At 34.3% G+C, this 25,941-nt stretch overlaps 3 protein-coding genes and 1 pseudogene across 4 annotated transcripts; 3 read left to right on the plus strand and 1 right to left on the minus strand.

Moving 5' to 3' along the window:
- The first annotated feature begins 1,719 nt into the window (after positions 1 to 1,719).
- On the plus strand, positions 1,720 to 8,038 carry RH39. The gene is made up of 9 exons (XM_078308661.1): positions 1,720 to 2,274; positions 2,738 to 2,833; positions 3,402 to 3,590; positions 3,857 to 3,997; positions 4,375 to 4,515; positions 5,224 to 5,366; positions 6,471 to 6,600; positions 6,963 to 7,011; positions 7,151 to 8,038. Exons 1-9 carry the CDS (start codon positions 1,762 to 1,764, stop codon positions 7,873 to 7,875), a joined length of 2,127 nt encoding a protein of 708 aa, XP_078164787.1. The 5' UTR covers positions 1,720 to 1,761; the 3' UTR covers positions 7,876 to 8,038.
- A 1,514-nt stretch (positions 8,039 to 9,552) lies between these two features.
- Positions 9,553 to 11,827, plus strand: LOC144559721 (Tetratricopeptide repeat (TPR)-like superfamily protein). The gene is made up of 5 exons (XM_078308831.1): positions 9,553 to 10,093; positions 10,432 to 10,569; positions 10,972 to 11,118; positions 11,257 to 11,337; positions 11,551 to 11,827. The coding sequence occupies exons 1-5, from the start codon at positions 9,584 to 9,586 to the stop codon at positions 11,716 to 11,718; spliced, it is 1,044 nt and encodes a 347-aa protein (XP_078164957.1). The 5' UTR covers positions 9,553 to 9,583; the 3' UTR covers positions 11,719 to 11,827.
- A 27-nt stretch (positions 11,828 to 11,854) lies between these two features.
- LOC144559722 (uncharacterized) lies at positions 11,855 to 13,310 on the plus strand. The gene is made up of 2 exons (XM_078308832.1): positions 11,855 to 12,271; positions 12,864 to 13,310. Exons 1-2 carry the CDS (start codon positions 11,888 to 11,890, stop codon positions 13,104 to 13,106), a joined length of 627 nt encoding a protein of 208 aa, XP_078164958.1. The 5' UTR covers positions 11,855 to 11,887; the 3' UTR covers positions 13,107 to 13,310.
- Positions 13,311 to 21,053: 7,743 nt separating this feature from the next.
- Positions 21,054 to 22,918, minus strand: LOC144559463 (alkane hydroxylase MAH1 pseudogene; annotated as a pseudogene). The gene has a single exon (XR_013513147.1). The product of XR_013513147.1 is annotated as an alkane hydroxylase MAH1 pseudogene (transcript).
- Positions 22,919 to 25,941: the final 3,023 nt, after the last annotated feature.

Consider the following 25,941-nt stretch of genomic DNA (forward strand, 5'->3'; position numbering starts at 1 on the left):
ATAAATATATAAATTTAATTAGAGACGTAGTCACCACTTACTGTTATTATATACTGTTATATAACATGTTACAATTAAAATTAAAAAAACTCTGCCTTTTAACGATTTTTTTTCTTAGATTTTTAGGTAAATTTCGCCAGAGGTCACTCAACTTTGCTCTTTGTAACAAATTAGTCACTCAAGTTTAATTTGTATCTTAATAGCCATTAAACTTTTAATTTATCTCCATCAAGTCACTCTATAACCATTTGAGTATAAAATAATAATAGAATATGAAGTGGTAGCTTATTTATCATATTTAATAAATTATGTAACTTATTTTGGGAGGTGAAGCATTTCTCACCAATTTTTTCTCTTCCTTTCTTTCTCCCACTTTCTTTCTCCCAGCACGTCTCTACTTGTTTTTTCTTTGTTCTAGCTATGCATTAATGGTGTCTCTCTTCACTAAAGCAAACTTTTAAAATACTCTCTTAACAATGTCTCTCTTCACTATTATTTATTTTTTTAGTAGCTAGGTGTTTTATATCGATAGCCTGGATTTTGTCTTTTTTGGATGTACCGCTTATCTTATAAATATTCTCAAATTAAAGCCCCATGCATTGCACGAGTTACCTGCTAATGTGTTTTTACTTTTTACAATGTTAAATGTCCCAAATTGTTTGTTTTCTCATTCCCCTTCTATTACTATTGGTATATAATGTCTCGAGTGGCTGTTGGGGAAGAGGGATGGAACTCAGATCCTCCATGGTGAAAAGCTTGTTTTACTGAAGAAAGACAATAGATGGCTGAAGAACAAGGCAGAAGTCGAAACGTACCGGGAGAGCAAGAAGAATAGAAAAAATGGGTGAAAAATACTTCCATGTCTCCAAAATAAGTTACATAATTTATCAAAGAGGAGAGTTCCAATGCCTCATTTTTTTTATATCTCATCATATCTCGTATTTTATATTTTCGTTTTCAAAGTCCAAATTGTCGATCCGAACCGTTCAACAAAATATTTATACTAAAATATGCATGGAGATGAAATTTTATATTTTTTGGAATTTTTTTGCTATTTTTTAAGATAGGTACAAAATCACTGTTTTTGAACCGTTCAAAAAACAGTAATTTTCTACCCATCTTAAAAAATAGCAAAAAAATTTCAAAAAATATAAAATTTCATCCCTAACCATATTTTAGTATGGATATCATGTTGAACGGTTCGGATCGACAATTTAGAATTTAAATATGAAGAAAATGAAGATATAAAATATGAGGTATGATGAGGTATAAAAAAAAATGAGGCATTAGTATGATGACTAAGCTGCCACGTCATTTTCTATAATTATTTTATACCAAAATAGTTATGAGTGACTTGATGAAGACAAATTAAAAATTCAATGACTATCAAAATACAAATTAAACTTGAGTGATCAATTTGTTACAAAGAGCAAAGTTTAGTGACCTACGATGAAATTTACACTATTTTTTTTTATCTCCCCCTCTTCAGTATCCGCCAGTAATCACCAATCTTACCTCACATCCTTCTACCCGTTTTCAATTAAATTATAACCCGTTGCACATAATTCTACACATATAACGTTGCCAAGTAAAGCAAAAAGAAAAAGCAAATAGCTGGTAACCGTAGGATTGTAATAAAACACGAATCTTAGTGAAGGGTCCAGTGACCTATCAAGGTACCCATTTTCTCTGCTACCTTCTTCCTCCTTTTGATACTCTTATCCATTTCCACCTTCTCGCGCTCAAAACCCGCATCCATCCATGGCAGGCGGGACTGGAAGAACCCTACTCTCACTCTCTTCTTCTACTTTCCTTTCTCGCTCTTTATTCTCCTCCCTTAATCCTCGCGCCACACCGAGGGTTTCTCTAGGGTTTATCTACCGCCGTACTCTCTGTCTCGCCACCATCGCCTCTCCTCCCTCCACTGAGAAATCGGTCCCCCCACCGCCTTCGCGTCACGCTCTTCTCCTAGATCGCCTCAGGATACGCCATTTAAAGGATTCTGTTAGTACAACTAACATTCAGAATGTGGACGCTGAGGCAAAGAGGAAGAAGAAAGGGAAGGAGGGGGAGAAGAGTATGAAAATGCCATCAACATTTGAGGAGATTGGGTTGGAAAAGGAGCTCATGGAGTCTTTGCAAGAAATGCGAATTGAAACACCGACTGAGATTCAGTGCATGGGTATACCGGCTGTGCTTCAAGGACAGAGTATTGTCATGGGATCTCATACTGGGTCAGGCAAAACCCTTGCGTATATGCTACCTCTTGTTCAGGTATGGAATGCTTGCAAAACCCTTGCTTTCCTTCCCGGTGTTTACTATGGAATGCTTAAATCAGTGTGTGATCTTTTTACCTCAAGTTAGAATTTGTAAAGGGTCAAATTCTAAAAGCTGCAATGTTGCAAGGAATAATTTTAAATATTGGAAGTTAAGCCTATATAAGAATTAATAGATGTGGTTGAAATTATTATGAAATCAGCTACTTTCCACCTCAAATTAGATTTTGATAAGTTATCTTTTATATCTTCTTCTTTTTTTTTCTTTTTTTTTTTTTTGTATTTGTAGTTGTGTTTTTAAGGTGAAATTGAATCATTACGATTATAGGCAGGTAAGGTACGAGGTATATATTATTTCTGTATTTTGTGCAGCATGGATGACGTTTTCTTAATCTCTTGGTCTGTGCGGATCTTCTTAATGCTATTTACTAATCAATAAATTGGGTGTTGTTGAATGGCAGCTAATGCGGAGAGACGAAGCCTTATCTGGTGTATTGATGAAGCCGAGGCGACCCCGGGCTGTGGTGCTCTGCCCCACCCGGGAACTCTCTGAGCAGGTGTTCCGATTATTAGTTTTTGTACAATGAATGGAATATATCAATGCTCCTTAAATTTACGCTTCTTGTTTCTTTGATTTTGGTTTATTACTATGCTACCCTGATATTATGTTAAAGTAGCCACAATGTCCAATGTCCGTATTGGACATGTATCCAACATGGATCCATGCATGATACATGTACATTGTGTATCAGACATGCCATGCAGAGAATCCAGCTTTGTAAATTAAAGACAGGAAGATGTTAAGTATATAACCTTACGGTATTCTAGATTTTTGAAATTTTCCAAACCACGATTTCTGCATCGTATTGGATACAATACCTGTATCCCATATCCTTGCAACATAGGTTTATTATTATGGTCCCTCTAGCTGACATGTAAACAGAATAATAAAATTATGCACGCCGAGGTTTATTTAGACTATGTTATCCCTTTATGTAACATATTTGGTCCATGGAAACCTTTGAAAAGAAATTTTAAATGACCATATGTAATTCACTCAGAAATAAAATATATTAAAAAGCTTGTAGCTTGAGCTGTTTCATTGTAAATGGATACTTTTTTTAGGTGTATCGGGTGTCAAAGTCTATAAGTCATCATGCAAGGTTTAGGTCTACAATGGTGAGTGGTGGGGTACGCCTGAAGCCTCAGGAGGACTCATTGAATGCTCCAGTTGACATGGTTGTGGGGACCCCTGGTCGTATTCTCCAACATATTAAGGATGGAAACATCGTTTATGGGGATATTAAATATGTGGTATGTTCTTCTTTCATACCAGATTTGTAATTGTGTAATTTCTGTTGCAGTTGTAGTACTGAACTTCTGAGTGCCCCAAACAAGAACAAACCAACAAATAACTAAATTCAACTCAACCCTATCTTACCGCATTTTAATCTGTAACTGTGCTAGTCAGCCAGGGACAATTCTCACATGTACACTACTAAGGTGCATAATTGCCCTCTGTTTTATAATATTTAATTGTTTTTTTTTTTTCAGTTTCTTTAATTTCTTATCATCTGTAGGTTTTGGATGAGGCAGATACAATGTTTGATCAAGGTTTTGGTCCTGATATTCGAAAATTTCTGGCCCCGTTAAGGACTAGAGCTTCAAAATTTGGCGATAAAGGGTTTCAGACTGTTCTCGTCACCGCCACCATGACAGAGGTGATTATCGTCTCCTAGATACTGCTCCTATCAAATCTGTAATTTTCAAACAGCAATATTTTGTTTTATCAGTGGTGAGGTTTTACTATCTGGTGATTTTGTTTGTTAAATCCAATCCTATGGTAATTACTCTATCATTCCTTGGGGCTAATTCCATTTGTATCTCCACAAAAATAAAGATGTGCCCAACATATCGGTGTTTCACTGCTAATCTCAACACATATATAAGGGTGAAGAAGAATGTTATCCCATTTCTATGAAGATGTTAGGTGGTGGAGATATAGATGATGAATACCATGTTTAGAGGGGCATATTTTTTGTTTCTCACTTTTACAGTATTTTATACTAGAAGTTATTGCCTTTTCAAATTATTATAGGCCGTACAAAAACTGGTAGATGAGGAATTTCAAGGAATAGTTCATCTGCGAACCTCCACATTTCAGAAAAAGGTGGCTTCCGCAAGGCATGATTTCATCAAGGTTGCTGGGTCTGAAAACAAGCTTGAAGCACTTATTCAGGTAATTTCTCTTTGATATTTTATCTCCAAAGGCCCTCTTTTGTTATATTGGATAAAGTACCCTCTTTTTTTTTTTCAAAAAATGGAACCATATTGTTAGTGGAGTACTAAGAGTGAGTCTATGGTACTATGCATATTACGATTTGTTACTGTGCTACGGCTCTATATTTGAGTTTTCAAATCCTAACGGTTGATCCAAACCGTTCATCTTGCTCTCCATATTAATGTGTTTGGAGACCAAATTTTACATTTTTTGAAATTTTTTTACTATTTTTTTAGATTTATTGAAAATCACTGTTTTTGGATGGTCCAGAATTTTCAGATCAAGTGATTTTCTAAATATCTAAAAAAATAGTAACAAATTTTCAAAAAATGTAAAATTTGGTCTCCAAACACATATTAATATGGAGAACAAGATGAACGGTTCGGATCGACCGTTAGGATTTGAAAACTCGAATATAGAGCTGTAGCACGGTAACAACTCGTGATATGCATAGTACCATAGACTCACTCGAGTACTAAACTACTAACATTGTTTGAGAAATTTCCAAATAATAAGGCCCTTTCTGAGTTAAATTTTTTTTTTTTAATCTAAAATATTGATAATCTAGGGGCTTGTTTTCAAACTTCTCTTTTTTATCTTAATAGTTTTATAAGGCATAGTGATTTTTTTTAGATATGTAATTGTAACTTCCATGATTGTGTGCAGGTTCTTGAACCGAGCTTGTCCAAGGGAAACCGTGTCATGGTGTTCTGTAATACGTTAAATTCAAGCCGTGCTGTAGACCACTATCTCAGTGAAAATCAAATTTCAACTGTAAATTACCATGGCGAGGTGCCGGCTGAGGAAAGGTTTTGAACGCTCAACTACTTTGATTTTAATTTCTCTCTCTCTATCTGTTTTTTTTTTTTTTTTTTTTTTTTTTTTGTGTGTGTGTGTGCAGAAAGCATGTCTGTTATGTTCTTGGTCTTCTGAACCTATAAGCTGTGAAAATCATTTGTATACTTTTTCATAAGTTTAATATAACATCATTGATGAGAAACCCAATACCTCATCATACCTCATATTTTATATTTTCATTTTCGAAGTCCAAACTGTTGATCCGAACCGCTCAATATGATATTTATACTAAAATATGCATAGGGATGAAATTTTATAAGTTTTGAAAAAAAATCACTATTTTTTAAGATATGTACAAAATCACTGTTTTTGAACCGTTAAAAAAACAGTGATTTTTTAACGATCTTAAAAAATAGTAAAAAATTTCCAAAAATTATAAAATTTCATCCCCAACCATATTTTAGTATGGATATCATGTTGAACGGTTCGGATCGACAATTTAGACTTTGAAAATGAAGATATAAAATATGAGGTATGAAAGACATGAGGCATTGGAACCCTCCTCATATTTGATTATGCTAAGGATCCCTTAAAATGACAACTTTTGAATACTTTCAATATCCACAATATGTTCCATAGATTTAATTGCTCCCAAGGTAGCAGAACTCAGAGAAAAGAAAAACAAGTTTCAATATGAAATTGCTATAGCACAAGTTGCAGTGCAACCTGAAACTGTTAAAGTTTGCTCAGGGAAAAGGAAGGAACAATTTCATGTTTTCGCTTAGAAAACATCAAATATGTTTAGCTGTTTTTAAAGTATGCAGGTCTGCACAGGATGGTTTTCTTAGGCATTTTTTGAAGCAACTGGGTACGGGAGGGATACATAGCATAACTTTCATTTTGTAGAGGATACTTGGTACGGTACTTTGTAAATTTATGTACCCCCAAGTATCACATCCCAGAAATAAACGAGGAAAAAATAGTTTCTTACTCTCTTTTTTTGTGGTGGGGGAGGTGTGTGTGTGGGGGGAGGGGGGTGCCTTGTTTTTTTCATTTTTATCCTCACAACTGTTAACACAAATACAATAGATCACTTGAATTGGGATATTGTGCAGAGTTGAGAATTTGAAGAAATTCAAAAGCGAAGATGGAGACTGTCCCACATTGGTTTGCACTGATCTAGCAGCTAGAGGTCTTGACCTAGATGTTGACCATGTTATCATGTTCGACTTCCCTTTGAACTCTGTATGTACATTTCTTTGCATCTCCTGTTGTATTCTTCTGTTTTCTTCACTGTTATCATTTTCTAGTATTTGCAGTATCTTGAATTAACTATTATAAAGTATTTGTTTAGTACTCCGATGAATTTGTATCTAGCATGTATAAAGAATAACATAAAATTGAAAAGAAAAAAAAAGAGTTGGCTAGTAATAGCGAAGTCTGATCCCAGTTACCTGTTGGAATTTGCCATTTGTGTCTAGTATAGTGTTACCGTTCCGGTGCTGCAGTACAGTTTGAGTAAGTCTATATGTTTGATTTATTTTCATTTTCATGTATTTTGATACACACCTAAGCATCTTTTTTTTCCTTGTAACTTTCCTCTGTAGATTGATTACCTACATAGAACTGGAAGAACAGCCCGTATGGGTGCCAAAGGTAACATTTGCATATATCCTAACAACCTTTTTTATGCTGTTTCCTTGCAATTTGTGTTACTAGTTTTTTCTTTTGTTGGTATGACTTGGTGCGGCTCTTTGGTGCTTATGTGCTTCATGTTTCCAATTTTGGAATTCAGGAAAAATAACAAGTCTTGTGGCAAAGAAAGATGTACCTCTAGCCAATCGAATTGAGGATGCCATAAAGAAGAACGAGAGTTTGGAAGCATTAAATGTCAATACTGTCAGAAAAGCAGCACCAGCATCCCCTTCCACAAGAAAAATCACCACACGAGGAAGGAATTCAAAGCTCGCGAAAGTCAATACCACTATCCAAAAGGGCAAATCTGCTACTGGGACTAGGACCATGGCCAAAAATCTGAACAAGGTTGTGATAAAAAAGTTTAATAAGGTATCTCCTAAATCTACTAAGGGTGATTCCAAGTATGCAAGTCCTAGAACTCCAAAAGATTCCAAGTATGCAAGCCCTAGGCCTCCAAAAGATTCCAAGTATGCAAGTTCTAGGCCTCCGAAAGATTCCAAGTATGCAAGTTCTAGGCCTCCGAAAGATTCCAAGTATGCAAGTTCGAGGCCTCCGAAAGATTCCAAGTCTGCAAGTTCGAGGCCTCCGAAAGATTCCAAGTATGCTAGTTCTAGGCCTCCAAAAGATTCCAATTCTACCAATGGTAGGCCTTCACATGATGATAAATATGCAAGTCTTAGGCCTCCAAAGGATTCCAAGTTTAGAACAACCTTCGAGAGTAGAAAAACTGATGGTGGTGGTAAGAGAAGCGGTGCCAAACTCAGTGTAGTTGGTTTTAGGGGTCGTAGTAGCTCTGGAAGGCGCACACAATCAGGCTACTAATCTTTTTTTGGTCATTATTTTTTTAATCATAAACTGTGAATATTGGGAGCAAGCTAGTAAAGTGAATCTGTTTTTCTATGTAAAGTTACTACTACTATACTGCAATGGACAAGCTTGTGGTGCCAACAGAGTAGTAACTAAGAGAAGTTAGATAAGCTTTTAATTGCTTTGTTTGTATTTTTGGGTGTAAAAGTTAGGTCATGTATTCAAATTGTGCAATGGCTTCCTAATATGGTGAAGGCCTTTATTTTGGTTTTATCTATCATGTTGATTTTACTAGAAGGAAATCAAAGTTTAGAAAGTTGTGCAACCTAAAATTGTCTTGTTAAAAGTGAAAATTAATTTAAACATGCTTACATGTACAGTTATTTTTTGAGGAAAATGCATGTGGGCTACATGTACATTTATTTTTTAATACGAATAGTTTGAAGACTGAAGTACCTTCATTCAATTTATAATGGAATTTTAAATACTAATGTAATTTTAGTTACAGAAATTAAAAATTATTGTTAGTTTATTAGTTTTGCTAACTAATAATCTCGCTAAAGGCACGTCACCATTTACGATTAATTTTAAGATGTAAGAAAATTTATTAACATATGCGACATGTTTCATAAATTAAAATCAGAATGCTATTGCATACATGACGGTTTGAAAGTAACTAAGAAGTAATTTTTAAATTTGTTAATGTGATACAAAAGTTTATTATTTACAATAGCAAGGATAATTCCACCCTATGTTACTCCGATACTTCAAATTAGGCCCCGTATCCGTATCGGGTGCGTATCGGATACGGATACGGATACGGGTACGATACGGGCCCGATACGTACTGATACGCCAGCTGGCGTATCGGATGATGTGGCGTATCTCTAACCATCTGATACAACACCGATACGGAACTGAAACGGGCTGATACGGGACTGAAACGGGCTGATACGGCTTTGATATGGACTGATACCGCCCAAACTCCATCCTGCACCACACATGGACACGGTCTGGTGCACCGCACAAGGCAAAATTTTTTTTTTGGCAGCAACCAAGAATCAAACCCAAGATCTACAGAATAAGTGACATGTGACTTTCCCGCTGCACCATTTACTTTTGATGTATTAATCTACTCGATTTTATATTTATATTTACTTGAGTTTATTTTTGATATTTAATTATATATACAAGTGTTATATCAACAAAATAATTAAAATAAAATATATTTAGTGGCCGTATCGTATCCATGATTTTTGAAAATTCACGTATCGCCGTATCCGTATCGTATCCGATACGATACCCGTATCCATGCAACATAATTTCCACCCCTAAACCCGTGATGTTGTCAGTTTCAAGTTTCAACCCTTCAACCTTGAATTAAAAGACACGATTGGATTGGTGAAGCAAAATCGAATTATTTTTTTGATAAAAAAAAACGAGGGAGTACTTACTTTAGATGTAACATTTTTGAACTTGTATTAGGATTTAGGAAGGGTCTTTTGACAGCCCTCTGATGTAACAGAATATTTCTGTTTAGAACTGGACCGTCAGATCAGAATCGGGCTAACCCGGTCCGGTCCGAAGAGGAATGCACGGTCTCCTTTAATATTCGTGCAGAGTCTGATCGGATCGGACGGATCTAAACAGGAATATTATGTTATGTTACAATACCTTAGCTGATATGAATTCCGCGAACTAAGAGCGCACTGAGCTCTGCAGCCATGGTGATGGCGAGCTTCTTCTCTCCTTCCCTCTCTTTCTCTCTCCACCATTTCCCTCAACCCAAGTCCACGAATCTTTCTCCCAGAAGCAACCAACCCGCTTTTCTGAGAGTCTCAATTCGACATCAGTTCAACTCCAATCTTCACAAAATCTCATGCACCAAAACCCCACAGTTTTTCCTCCAATCCATAGCCAAGGGCTCAGCGTTGTTTCTTGTCGGTTCATACCTCTTTTTGGGTCAATTCCATTTCAAACCTGTATTGGCCATAGTTACCCCTCAGAGTAGCAACATTTCTTCACCACTAGAAGAAAAATCAAACACCCGAAAAGAGAAAGAGGAAAATGAAAAGAAAAATAAAACGAAGAATAACAAGTATGATGAGGTGTTGGAGATGTATGAGAGGTTTTTGGACAAGAACCCAATGGATGTGAGGGCTCTAAAAATTGTTTTGTATGGGAAATTAAGAAAGGGAAAGATGGAGGAGGCATTGGAGTACATCAAAAGATTGGTATTGATTTGTACTTCTTGTATTAGATACCGGTAGTGTACCAGTCAGATAAAGAAATGAAATTCTACTGTAAGCCAAGGCCCCTAAATTAGGCACTGGTACTGTTATATTATGTGAGAGACTATCTTGGTAAGTTGCAGTCCAGGTCAAGTACTGGTACCTAAAAGAAATCTAACTCTTTTGGTAAACTTTTTACTTACTGTGCTTCGACTTTTGTACAGTACCAATCTGGATCTGGTAAAGTACCCATATGCATGACTACACTCTACACCAGACTAGTACTAGAAAGATGAGCATGTCAACATGTATTTTGGGACTAATAGTGTGGGTTATGTTAGGAAATTCTCGAGCCGGGAGATGTGGAGTGGCGATTACTAGAGGCGGTAGCATATGAAAGAATGGGGAAGCTGAGCAAGGCTAAGAAGGTTTACAGGGAAATCTTGGATGAGACACCGCTTTTCACTAAAGCCCTCCATGTTAGTTTTAATTTTTGAAACAGTTGTGAAAATATGTTAGCTTTCATGTGGGGTTAATTGAATGGCAATTGCATTTGTTTTGTGTTACTGGTACTCTACTTGTATGGTCAGGTTCATTACAAGTTAGTACTCACGTGAGACCGGTACTGGTTAAGTCAAAATTTCTCTTCTCTTGCATTTTGTGACCATAATTGCCTTACTGATACAAGGCTAGTTTTGTCTTAAGAGGTCCAAAATCCAAGTAATAAATAAAAACAGGCATTTTGTCGGGATAATCTCACTTTGTACCAGGACAGTCAGGTCGTAATCTCTCCTGGCTTATTTACTATTCAGTACAAATTCTCTATAACAGTTTGAAAGATCCTTGAATGCTATATGGTAAATTGAGAGCTTTCATTTCAGGGGTTAGCGATGGTAATGCACAAAAATCACGAAGGCCCAGCTTCTATTCAAATGCTAAATGAAGCTTTAGAATTAGCGTGTCGTGAGAATAGAGTCACCGAAGAACGCAATATCAAAATTTTAATTGCAATGATGCACATTGTCAAGGTATAGTTTATATTAAGTTAGTTTGATTGTTTATATACTTAATAATGTTATATTCGTCCTCATTACTATTATTACTGCCGTTACTAGTTTTTGAATTTTTTCTTATTTTCATTTTCCTTTTATTGTATGCTTCGCAAGGGTGATTTGGATGGTGCCTTGAAGAAATTTGAAGATATGACCAATGAGGATCTAAAAGATTTTAGACCTTACCTTTGTAAGGTAGCTCCTCCTTCCTCTCTACTGTTCTTTCCTTGCAAAATATTACATGTAAAAGCAACGGAAACACTATGAATTTCACTAAGTCTGTTACAAAATACTATGATTCATTAATAAATAATTTCCAACTAATTTAAGTTGTTCTCAAGTTTGATGTTGTTAATTAAGCATGAATTAGTTTGTTAATGTCATTTTATTATACTTTTCTATCAACAGGGGATATTATATAGCCTTTTGGATAAAAAGAAAGAAGCAGATGAGCAGCTTCAGATATATAAAAGTCTTGTACCTGACGAGTTCCCGCAAAGAGGTTTCCTCGAAGATTGCATACGTACAGCCAAAACTGATTCTCATGACCGGCTTCACAAAGATTTTTTTCTCTGATTCTTCATTTAGAACTTGAATTTGGGCATATCAATTGTGAATTATGTTTTGCACATACTGTAAAAACTGTTAGACATCTCCAATGCAGAATTAGCTTTTCTGGTTTTTAAATTTGTGGAGATGCATCTTTTAAGAAATATAAAAAAAAAGCCCAAAGTTCAATTTTCTAATGGCCCAAAGAAAAAGCCCAAAGCCCAAATCCAAAAGTCTAAAATCCCAAAGCCCGAAATTTATCAAGACACAAACCCCGTTCCCCTTCTCTCTCAGCGCCAGCGGGTTCACTTCTTCTCGGTTCCCACTTTCTCGGAAAAACAAAGAGAAGGTAAGGGGTAGCATGTTGCGAAACGCTCGCGCGCTGCTTCGATTCTCCATTTCCAGATCTGCTACGAAACAAGCCGCTCTTCCGCGTGCATTTAACGCCCTTTCCGGCTATGCTCACCACCTGTTCGACGAAATTCCGCACATGCAAAGTCGTTCCCGGTCCCCAGTGGACCAGATTCAGGGACGGCTTTTCTGCTCCAATGGCGGGCCCCCCTTTGATTACAGCAAGGAGGTGAGTTCAATGTTGCTCTTCTCCTCCGTTCTCTTTCTTGGGTTCTGTTAATTTATAGTATGATATGATTTGTCTGGTAAGTAACTGTTGCGGCTAAACTTAGTTTATCAGACCTAATGTGGTTAAACCAGGTGTTATCTCTGATTTGTATGTTGCTCTGGTACTGGTAATAGTGAAACTTAGCTCTGGGTTTCCAAAGGTTTCTGTGGAACTTGTCCATAGTTCCCAACTTCCCATTAATTAATTGTGTGTGGTATAATTAGTATTTAATACAGATCTGCCGGGTACAACTCCAAACCCTGATACTTGAATCCTCATGCACAAAAGTTACTTCAACATAATCTTGTTTAATTAACAAAGCACCTGATTTTATGAATTATTGTACCAGTCTCAGTTGAGAGCTGGGCTTGTACAGAGATGTTATCAGCCCATAGTTGGTCTTATCAATTCAAGTTTTAGCTTATACTTGAAAGAAAACCACAGTTAACTTTGTTTTGTAATAAATTAACTAAACACAACTGTATGAACATAACTTTTAAGAAACAAATTTTTTTTAAAGAGGTCGACAATTTCTTTTTATTCATGTTTGAAGATTGACGAGATAAACATAAAGTTTGCGGAGGCCAGAGAGGAGATAGATGCAGCAATGGATTCTAAAGAAACAGTCTACTTCAATGAGGAGGCTGAGTGTGCAAAAAATGCGGTAAAGGAGGTTTTAGATCTGCTACAGAAGCTTCTGGAAAAGTTGACAGATGAAGAGAAAGGTGCAGTTATGAGGTCAATGGGGCTTAAAATTGAGCAACTCAAGGCCGAGCTAAACCAACTAGACGAGTGAAGCTTTTTTCAGGGTACTTTATGGTATGTTTACTTGGTCTAATTTTGAGACTTTTGGTTTTGGGGGTTCATTGAATAAAATTAAAACTTGGAGCTTATTTGTTAGATAAATTTGGATGTCTCCACCTAATAGCTTCTATTAGGATTTAAAAAAAAAAATTTGGATGTCTCTTTTATCAAAAGAACAGCACACTAGGCTTCAATTTTTTTTGTTTCTACAGGAATTGAGATAAAGCTTGTTAAATCATGCTTTGTAAAACAGGCATGAGCGACATGGGTTACGGGTGAAACGGGTAGGGTAGCACTTTTTTTTTTTTTCAAAAACCGTACCCGGCCTGTTTCAACCCCGGGTAGCATGGGTATCATGGCCCGGGTTCATGGGTCCGGGTAGCACGGGTCCGGTCTGGTCCGGTTCGGACCGGTTTTTTTTTGTTCTTTTTTTTGCTGTTTTTTAAACCAATAAAATATAAAATTATAAATCAAAATTAATTTGACATGATTGCATATTTAAACTCAATAATATTTGTTATAATAAAACATAAATCAGAATTACGAATTATTTTAAAACAATGTTGCTTAAATCAATTACTTATACATAACACCTAATAGATGTACAAAAACACATGAAATTTTTTTAGAAAAAATAGTTTTATTTTTTTTACATCTTATATAGTCAAATAATACTTATACATATCATTTTTATAGACTTTCAATATTATATGCCCCTTCCAATTTATAAAATATTTTCGGACCGTTCATTTTCATATGGGAAATCAATGGTCGATCTGCAATAAAATCTTTCCAAATCTGTTTTAAAATGATTAAGGAAGAACATTGAATGTAACCAACATAAAAGTTCGGAAGTTTTATTATGTATGAGCTTCGATCCAACACGAAGTGTTTATGACCATACGATACTTCAATTTTCAATCAACTAGATGGATGGGTAAATAAAAGCAAAATTTGATCAAACTTGGATACAAGACAGTAAATGTAGTGCTTTTTAATTTAAACGGTTCTGATCGACCAGCAGATGATATATTCTCGTGCTTCTTCATTAACTCACCAAATAAGAGTTTATGTTTCATGTTCATGTATAGAAGATGTGAGTAATGTAAGCAACATACATGTAATGCTATTTAATTTAATGTGTCAAAATCATTTAATTTAGCAATAAATACGTTACAACATTAATTATTGCATAAATTTAATTAATATATGTATAATATAATATATGTATATATAAGGTTGGCTAGTCTACTTACATAAGCATATGATGGTATGCTTATAAGACACTTTTTCGTTTTCAAAATCCAAAAAGTCGATCTGAACCATTAGATGTGATCTCTATATTGAAATGTGCTTGGAGACCAAATTTTACATTTTTCTGAATTTTTTTACTATTTATTAAGCCACTTTGAAAATTGCTGATCCATCGTTGGATCAGCGATTACTCTGTATGCAAACTAAAAAATTCTACAATTAATAATTACACTACAAAAACCTAAATTATACTAAGCAAAATACCGACCGTTGTATGTCTACTGTTGAACGAAAACTTAAACTGAATTTTTGAGACACTAAACGATGTTTTTTTGAAATTATGATGCTTCGGATGACCGGGGGCGACCCCCGGTGTGACATTTGGATCCGTCTCGTCTCCCCCTTTCCGAAAAGTGGTTATACGCGCAAATCCGACTTTCTTAGCCAAAGTTATGGCTGTTTAAATTATTTTTTGAAAGCTGAATTTTAAAAATTCATAACTAATTGTAGAAAAATCCAAATAAATTGAAATTTGTATCAATTCTGTGTATTTTTTAATGCTCTACATTCTGGTGTAATCACTTTTTGTAGTTTGGTCCCTGTATCAGTTCAGACTTGCTAATTTACCAGTAGATGTCAAATTTGATATACATATACATATATATAGTTATATACATATATTATACAGACAGTGACTAATGTGCATTTGAATGTATATGGGACGAAATACATATGGTCCAAATTCGACTTTTCAAAATCCAAACGGTCGATCCGAACCGTTCATATTGTTCTCCATATTAATATGTGCTTGGAGACCAAATTTTACATTTTTCTGAATATTTTTACTATTTATTAAGTATTTTACAAAATTGTTGATCCAACGGTGGCTGCTGGTTTTACTGTTTTGTTAAGCCACCGTTGGATCAACAATTTTGTAAAATACTTAATAAATAGTAAAAAAATTCACGGGTAAAGGGTACAGGTACGGGTTCACGGGCACAGATTCGACCCGCACGGGTTCACGCGGGACAGTCCGGGTTTGAAACGGGCCGGGTTATCACAGGTTTAATAGCAAAAAACCAGGTCCGTCCCTTTTCAACCCGTACCCGGGTTACCTATGGACCCGAGTCAAACCCGTGCACAGTCCGGATGGGTATGGGTCACGGACGGACCGGACCAGGTTTGCACCACCCAGGTATTAGCAAAACACTAATTGAATGGTATCTAAGGCATCATATTATTTGATTTTTAGTTGATGTAGTATTTGATTAATCAATTATTATTTAATTAACCAAAGCTTAATATGGGCTGATTAGGCTAGCTTTGGAAATTTATAGATCTATGGACTTGATATCTCAGTGTGCATCATTACTGCATATGATGATGTTTATAGATCTACGGAGATTGCTGAACCAGCAAAGTTCCAAAGTAGAATTAGGATTTCTTCAAATTTTGATGCAAGATGGTAAAAGGCATGTATTTTAAGTGTATATCCTGAAAACATTGCAGCTCTCAGTTTCAAGTAAAGAAACGTATGAACCAACTGGTTGATAACTTCTTCCTTAAAATATATATGCTTACATCAAGTGATTGTTTGAAAGTGTCAAATAGCAGTATTAAAAGTAATCTCCATCTATTGTACCACTAGGCTTAATGAAAGACTAGTTGCAACTGTGGCTGTACATTTCTGTGTTTTAATTGTTTGAATTTGGAGGTTAGAATTGTCTTAGGATTAATTTTGTTAACTTACTGTATGCCTATTTTGGTCTACTTAATTTCATAGATGATCATTAAAATACTGGAATTGTACTCAGTTAAAACTTAGGATTGTTTCTGTACAAACCGATTGTCTAAAATCAATCACAAACAATTTCTTTAATCTCAAATGCCGGGCAATTAAACCAAAGTAGTAACTTACTTCTACAATTTAACTTGTCACAAGAAACAAAAAGTGAGCACATAAAAACATTGAACTTGATAGAGAAAGAATTCTGATGTTGTAGGTGTATGTTTTATTTTATGATTCAATTTCTGATGTGATGAAAATATCAACTTGTCCTTTCGTTGAACTATCCCAATTATATATGACAAACTTGCATTTGTTGTTTTGTGCGCAAAGAAATATAAGTTGAAAGGTGCCTTTGTGATTTGAAAGTGTACACCTTCTTGGATGGGAAAATGACATTTGAAATTAAATATCCTGTAGGTTATGAAAGGTTCTATGAAGGAAGGAAAAAATAGTACTAAAAGGTAGCACACATGCATCAAGGTGACCAAATTGAGGATTGCATATATTATTTCCATTTTATTTATGAGTGATACATCATCATTACTTGTGCACCTGAAATAAATGATTTTACTATTTTCTGAATTATTGAATTTTACTAAGTCTAAAAAAGAAACAAAGTTTGCCAAACATTTAGCTGGAAGTGGATTAATATGACCCAACATTTGAAAATTATATTTTTAATTCTTCAAGACTGTTTTAAGATTTAATTGAGACTTTTTTAGTGGGAGAAGATGTAATATCTACTGAACATAGAAAAATACAGATAATAAATTGAGTTCAGCAAAACTAAATAACAACATTAGAGTCTAGTTAAATCTTATTGTAATTTCCTTGTCATGGGGCTGAACTCTAGTACAGCTTTTTTTTTTTTTAATCAATGAATTACTTATTTTATAAGAATAATTCTACATCTTCTGATATAGATTATGTGGGCCAATAATTTGCTTGGCAGCAAGCACTGGTCTATTCATTAGGCTAGCTTCTATCACTCACACACTTCAACGGCTACTATACTTTCTTGCACACGCATCATCAAATCCTTTTGTTTTATACTTTTGACTTGGTTAAGTTCTCGTTAGAAATTATTGCCTTATTATCTTTTGTGAATTTTTTTTTTAAATACGACTTGGGATTAGGGTAAAACCACCTAATTAATACATTTCTAACTCTTATATATTAATATTGAAGATATTTTTACTTTGTGAATTTTGAATTCATTATCTCTTACATAGAAATCATGTGTCTTTGTCACTAGATAAAAAATAAGTTCTTATCTTTTGTGAAGTTAACATGTGTAATTTTCTCAAAACTCGATCATCGGTTTGATATTTTAGTTTATCAAAAGAAGAACGCAACTAGAAGCGTACGTAAGATCCATGGAAAATGTAATTGACATGATAATTGTCAATTTGTCACGAATGAAGTATAGATAAACAATCTTATAATTAATGGGTCTTCTAATGAAATTGGAAGCTTGTTAGTGACATATACAATGATTAAATATACTAAACGGCTTAAACTTAATACAACAAGTGAAGATATCTTTCTGGAATAATAGTTTGGACCCCCACAACCATTAAGCTTATCATATTAGGTGCATGCTTTGGCTCTATTCTGTGACTAAGCAAGATTTTGTTTTTCTGTATAACACCGTCCATTACACACACCACACTCAAAACACCCACTTGCGCAAACTAGATTGTACGGGTAAAGATGTTAACATAGTAGTTTTTGCTTCATTCAGCGCACAGATTACAGAATTAAAAGAGTTGTGCATATAGTTTGTGTGTTGCATGAAGCCAAAACTATTCTGTTAAAATCTTTACCCGATTGTGCATATATGTCTTTATTTTTTTTATTATTTTTTATTTTTTTTGGTTGAAAGTCTGTATGCATTTGCATTAATATAAAAAGTTACAACGTAGATGTTACATAAGATTAGACAACTAGTGTCTATGAAAATATACAACTAATAGCTAAAAACGCATAGGGGTATGTGCATCTTGCGGACGCAAATTAATTATTCTTGCTTGATTTGAGTGATAGAAGCCTAGTGATTATATCCTTTGTACGTATAGCACAGCCAAGAAGGAACAGAATCCAAACCAATCCAGGAATTGAATCGACCGGATCAGAACAGTCACCCATTAGTTGAGAAGGCACTGAATCAAACCAGATTGGAAACCAAATTAATCAGTCCAGGACAGTCACCTTTGAACAAGAAGAAAAAGACAGAAAAACAGCACAAAACAACACACATCATCATCAACACAAAAACTAAACACTTATTACTTATTACCTAATTTACAGTAACCCTAGGTGGCCCCAGTAGTAGAGAGGCAACGGTGCAAGCGACAGGGAAGAGGTGCACGTGGTACAAGTAGCAAACGGAACGGTGGCGGCAGAGCCGCAGAGGGGCGGAGGAGCACTTGGCCATCGCTTCAAGCAGCATTAAGTAGCTAGGAAGCGGAGCCCAAGTAAAAATCTAGGAGAAACCCTAGGTAGATCGATCGACTCTCAAAGTGGCGCTCTTTTTTCTCGCGAAAGTGCCCATATATTGATCAAGTCTTAAAAACGACTTTGATCTTTAATTTCAAAATTTTCATGTATATTAGTTATGTTATAGGTGTTGAACTAAGGGGCACCTCTAATTAGTTCGAAAACTGAAATTAAATTGCAATTTAAAAGTAAAAGAGATGAGTTTAGAGAAATTGACACGCGGGATGATAACAGAGTTCGGCAAAACAATGGCCTACGTCTCCGGGGCGTCGCAACCTCTTTCTAGGTGCGCCTTTCTATTACCCAATATGAAATGATTACAATTGTGAACCGTGAGCCCTTACAAAACGGGAAGTCACGGCCAACGAGAGATAAGCGCCGGCGAGCCCTTACAACCAAGGGAAGTCACACGAGCAACTCGAGGTTTGAGCCGGCGAGCCCTTACAAACAAGGGAAGTCACACAAGCTACTCAAGAACAAGAGAAACACTCAATATATCACTCTAATCTAATCTAATTAGAGATTAGTGAAGTGGGTTTGAGGTTGTTTGAGATTGATTGAGAGATATTGAAGTTTTAAGCTCAATCAACAATGGTGGAACCAAGCTCTTAGAAAATTGCCTCTTTTTGCAATTAGGGACGGCTAGGTTGAATGGGGAAGAGACCCCACTGCTCTATTTATAGAGACAGCTCCAGAAAGAGCAAATTGAGCTAAAACGTTACAACGTTTTATCTTATAATGCGATTTTAGGTTTTCAATTTTCTGACAGCTCAGCTAATCGATCCAAAACGTTACAACGGTTGTAAAATGTTACATAACGTTTTGTTCTGTAAAATCTTGATCAAAAACAGGAATTGTTTGAAAGCTGAATTTAATTAAAACATTACATAAAACGTTGTAACTTTTTAAAACGTTACAGCACAATTTCTAAAACGTTACAGAAAACGTTGTAACTTTTTAAAACGTTACAGCATATTTTTTTGATTCTTTTGCCTTTGATCAAGTTGTTTCACAGCGTTTTCTTAAGGTATAATCGTTATAATGTTTTACAAACGTTACCAACGTTTTTATCCTGTTGAAACAACATCAAAAACACTTTACCAAGTTTAGATTTTACAATTTACATTCTTGATAAGTCTTCATGATTTCTTCAGTTCAAGTATTCCATATTGCAATTCCATTTGACTTAAACCTTCATAATTCTAAAATAGAAGAAATTGTAAAATTCAATAGTTGTATGTTTTTGCAAATTAGTCAAATAGACTAAAAAGATTATTGCTAGAACAACAATAGGATAATCGGCATTCATACAAATGCACAGCTCATGTTTTATATGAATTATATGTCTATGTCTCGAATTATCTTTAAAAATGATGTTCAAATAAGAGAAAAAATAATAGGCAAAATTGGATGTTTTTTCTCAAACTTTTGTTACTTCTTCGTTTTATGTATCTAGCAGAGAAAAAATAATAGGCAAAATTGAATGTATGTCCGTTAATTCTTTTCTATTTGAGTATTTCTCCATGAACTTAAGATTAGAATTTATATGAAAGTTTTAAGCGTAGTTTAACATCCAAGATCACTCAATCCTTGATTATTGAAGCTGATCCAACAAGCCAACAGTACAACAAAAGACACAAGATATGATTTTTGCAATGTGACATGAACAATATATGATTTTTGCAATTGTTACTATAAATCAAAAGTTTGTGAACATTATGAAGTAAATATCAAGTACCAAACTTTTTTTTTTCCTGGTCGAGATGATAGCAATTTAGGTATATATGATAATATGATTCCTTCAATAAAATAGCCTTTTTTATTTCATTTATAATTTTAGTAGTTATGTATATATATATGCATTACCAAAATTATAAAGCTACTGCCCTATTTGGAACTACAGTCTAGCTGTCTAGCACACACGAATGCGTATCCTCTGCATTAACCCAAAAAGGGAATCTTTTAAATTAATGAATCTCAACCGTCTAATTTTAAACGGAGTCAATCCGACCCCTGCTTAAGATATAGGGAGTCCTTTAATATTATTGCAGATCTAGTCTGCACGAATTTTGAAACATATTGGATGGTCATGATTTATTAACTCAAAAGATTCCCTTTTGAATTAATGAAGAGGATACGAATTCAGCACACATGATGATAGTTCTTATCTCCTTTTCCAAGATATGGGGTTCAATTTTCACAAGGGATCATATCCTAAAAGAAAGGCTGTAATATATCAAGTATTTATCAAGAAGTTATAGCCAAGATAGGGAAAGATAAATGTCAGAAAATGATGCATGTACATATTCCAGTTTTAACCTCCCTTGTACCATATGAGGGATATTTGTGCTCATCTTCATTACCTACCAAATAAAAAATTAAATTTCACAGCGCACCTATTAATTATGTTCACCATATTTATCTAGATTTATTTATACATATCTCAAACACATAACACATAGCTTACTCTATTTGAGTACGTAATAATTACACTTCTTTTTTCTTTTCTTTTTTTGTATATTTCACCAACGACAAATTAAAAACCTCCATTCTTTCTTTATCTCATGAGAATTAAAGAACAACAACCAACCTTCACATAAACACCAACAGAAATTATTATCCAACTTAATTATTACTTAAAATGATACTCTAGGTCTCACTTGCACCTTCAGACCCTCTTGCATGTGAAGTATTATAGAAAATTTAGGTTTTGCCACAAACCCTGGTACCACCTCGATCTGGTACCGGGTCAGAATGGCCGCAACCACCGCCTTCATTTGTGTAAATGCCAAATTCTTGCCCAAACAAGTTCTTGGTCCAGAATTAAATGCCATGAACTTGTAGCTCGGCTCGTGCCGTATCTTACCGGATTCAGATAACCATCTTTCGGGCCTGAATTCCAGGCAATCTTTTCCCCATATACCCTCCATTCTCCCCATGGCATAAATAGAGAACACGATTCTTCTTGTACTGCCAACTGGGAAGCCGCTTGGCAGTATATCAGGCTTGATGGCTGCCTTGTGCTCAAAAGGTACTGGTGGGTAGAGCCTCAGTGATTCACACAGAGCTGCATGCATGTATACCAGCTGCTTGATCTCAACTACACTTGGAAAAGTAGGGTTTGTTGGTGCACATGCTTTGAGTTCTTGCAATATCTTTTCCTCTACATGTGGGTTTTTGTGCAAGAGATAGAAGAACCATGTTAGCGCTGAGCTAGTCGTGTCTCGACCAGCCACCATGAGATTAAATGTGGTGTCTCTGAGAAACTTGTTAAAATCTTCTCCTTCTTTACCGACTTCATTTTGGCAATCTAAATACGAACTCAGCAAATCAGCAGTGAGATCACTTTCTTCGCCTGATCGACAACTTATTATCTCTTTCCTTTTCTCTACATATTGGGCTATGACTTGATCTATGATATTCCAGGCCATCTGCATCCTTTTGTGTGTCCCGAAATTATATTTTTGCTGGAGTAGCAAATACTGGTAAGGCACCACATGACGGTAGAAGAGTATTTCCTCTACCTCATCCATAGCTTTAGCAAACGGTACGGTTGGGAAATCCAGTGCCAGGCAACCCGGGTCGAACCCGAATGTGAAAATGGAGGTTATGTCAAAACTTAGCCTTAAGAACAAGTCTTGCATGTCCACAACGTGACCCGACTTGGCTAGATCTCCTAGAAGCGGTAACATGCAATTTTCTAACTTATCCTTGGTGGACCGGTATGCAAAGTTCCGAAATTTGGTATCGGTCATCAGCGCGTGAGCCTTTCTTCTCTGGAAGGCCCATGAATCAGAGTCGGCATTAAATATGCCGTCTCCTAACACCTCAAATATGACTGCAAACTCCTTGCCTTTCGGGTAGTTTGCGAACTGGGATGTGAACACGTGGCTCACATTAGCAGGGTCGCATGTCATGAGGATATCGATAGGCGTACCTACCAGGCCCTTCAGGATGTATGTGTACCCTTTCTGGCGAAGCATGTCGGTGATCCAATCATGTAAATCATTATAGTGAAGTAAGACATGAGGTAGTGCACCGACAAGAGGGAAGTTAAGTGGTAACTGAGCCCGGCGGTACAAGAGACGGAGGAGGAAGAAGGAAAGAAGGGCCAGGAGCAGCTCAGGGTAGTGATTTTGTATCAGGTTAAAAACCAGGAGGTGGACTGATGATGAGATGTTCATTGTTTAGGGGTGTTTGGAGTAAGATGTGTTTTATTTTTTGGAATAGTTGCAAGGTATGAATGAGCGGAGGAGAATGGAGGTGTTATGCATATTTATAGAAATAAGGAGAATTGTGATTTTTTTTTAACAATTTAATTTGGGGTAGGGGAGGGTTGATGATATCATCATATATCTACAGTTGGTGCATAAACTAATTTATTATTAACCAAACTTTTATTCTTTTGAGCATTGATGCTGCACCTTAACTTTGGTAATGTTGTTTTCCATGGAAATGTATTTGGGGTTTCATCAATAGGGGTATAATTAATGTGGATAGTAATAAACTTTTTTATTGGTAGTACTTTGTAATACAATATATTTAATTTGAGTTATATATCCTAACTATTAGTCATTGACAAGGACATTGACTTTCAACTAGGTTGAATTTTAGTAGATTTGTAATATAATCTTCTTAATTTCCATGGAAGAGAATTGTACAATTGGTTCGTCTAAAGAGTGTCATGTGGCTTTTGATTCCTGAAGAGAAATATATCAAAGGTGTCCCCTTAGTATAGTTCAAAGTTCAAGCTATCAACATGATATACATGGGCTGACCCATGAAGATTTAGGATAGGTATTTATTTATTTCTGAATTTGATTTTTTTTTATCCAATACTAATTGTTTAATGTGTTTATTTTTAGCTTGATGTAGAGTAGAAGTTAGTTTGATTCTTAAGCTGATTTTTTTTCTGAGTTTTAGTCAATTTTGTGTATTTGTTTATTTTTTTCAAATCTGCGATACTCTATTTCTTAAATAGAATAAAGGAGAACAAGAAAGATCTGAGAGTGGAACCTATCGTTACAATTTTAAGGAAATGGACCGGTCGAACATTTTAGGCCTTTTATTATTCAATAATTATATTTCGGTTAAATTTTATCTAAGTTTTGACTTCAATTTGCTAATTGGCTAAGAATAGTCCTACTCTTGATTGTGCCAAACAAATTTTTAATTAGCTTAGAAAAAATATTTCAATGATGTATCAATCAATTTTATAATTATAACATATTTTATAATAAACATAGTCACGGACTTAGATGCAAATTTGTATTCAATAAGTTAATGAGTATGAATCTGACTAATAATAAACCTTGTGCAATTAGTAAAACTTTTTGGAGTGTTTACGGAACTTCCGGAAAGCAACAATTCATGACCTGCAAGACTGTTCGATCGATCCGTTACTGCACTAAAGAACTAGGCTATATATATATCTTTATATATGATGTAATTAATTTGTGAAAAGAAAAAGGTGTAACATGTAGTTAACTACCGAAAGAGAAGATATTATGTCAATTCTTCTTTCACTTTGTTTAAACCTAGATCATATATAGATGATACACTTCAGGAATTATTGTGAAATTAAGCTAATTAGCCAGAATTTTTTTTTTAAGATAAATGACGGGGTTGAATTTTTTTACTTTAAATGTTTGTTATGGAGAACGCATTATTATTCTTAGTCACTAACTAATTAAAAATTGGATCTTAATTAGCCAAAAATATTATTCAAAATAAAAAAATATTCATAAAAAAATTATGATTATTGTATTATCAATTATAAAAAATAAATTTATAAGAAACAAATATATCAATGAAAATAATAATTATCTAAAAATTAAAACACATGTTAATAGAAAATTTATATGATTATGTATTTTTAATTAACTTTAATCGTGATCTCTGATAATAATTTGATGATGTGATGATTCTTTATTTTTAAGTACCAATGATATCAAATAATAGCTCGATTCGAATCTAATATCAAATATCATACAACAATTCAATATCAACATATAATATGATATCAAAAACATAAATAAAAAATGTTATCGTGTGTATATATAGGATATATAATACACACACACATATTATAAGAAAAATATATATTCACACACACGTTCCAATTTATATTCTTCTTTGTTTCCAATTTAGAATACACACACATTGATATATTATATATTGGAAATATATTCTAAATTGCTCACACCAATATGTATAGAAACAAAGAAAGATGAATAAGGAAATTAAAAAAAAAATGATTTTCATTGTGATCCGTATAGAAACAAAGAAATAAGGAAACAATAAATAAGAAAATGGAAGGTGGAGTCTTCTCAATTGAAGAGGAGAAATATGAAAATAAAGGAATAAGGAAACATATAAATATATCGCTAAATTTCAGAATTTATTCAATTTTAATTGTAACGTATCGTGTAGCAGCACATGTGGTGAGTATATTTTTAACTAAATTTAGACTTCTATACATAAAAGAGATGCATTTAATCAAAAGAAGACAAATTATGTAATTGGAGAGCTGAGATCAAATCCGAAGTTTCATCTCTCAATCGTAGCCATTGGCGGATCGGACACCCAACGTGTTTAATAATAGAATGAAGATATCTTTTTAAAAAGCAAGATTCATGATTCATGATAACATTTTGAATCTAAGATCTTGTAAAAATATGTGGATATTTTTAATAGACATATATGATGTAACACTTCATATGTTAGTTAATTTTAACATATAAAGTAAATACAATTTAATGTTTAAATTTTGAGGACAAAATTCTTTTTAAAGGAGAGGAGAATATAACACTTCATCTATTACTTATATTTTTAAAGTATAAAAGTAATTACATTTTGATGTTTGAATATATAAAACTAGTTATCAATATAACACTTCATCTATTTCTTATATTTTTAAGGTATAAAAGTAATTATATTTTAATGTTTGAATTTAACAATTATCAATTAGTTTTAATTTTATTGTATAAAAGTAATTACAATTTACTGCTTGAATTTTGAGGACAAAATTCTTTTTAAAGAGGAGAAGGATGTAATACTATGTATTTTAAATACTAAACTAAGGAATTTTGAGGACAAAATTCATTTTGAAGAGGGGAAGAATGTAACATCTCGAATAATTGAGTTATTATTATTATTATTATTATTATTATTATTATTTATACTTAAAGATTGTTTTTACATAATTTTGAATCACTATATATACATAACAGAAAAAAAAAAGATTTTCCGAAGCAATTAATATAATAGAAATAAAAGTAAAAAT

This window comes from Carex rostrata, chromosome 9, assembly GCF_964058835.1.
Source record: "Carex rostrata chromosome 9, lpCarRost1.2, whole genome shotgun sequence".
NCBI classification, from domain to species: domain Eukaryota; kingdom Viridiplantae; phylum Streptophyta; class Magnoliopsida; order Poales; family Cyperaceae; genus Carex; species Carex rostrata.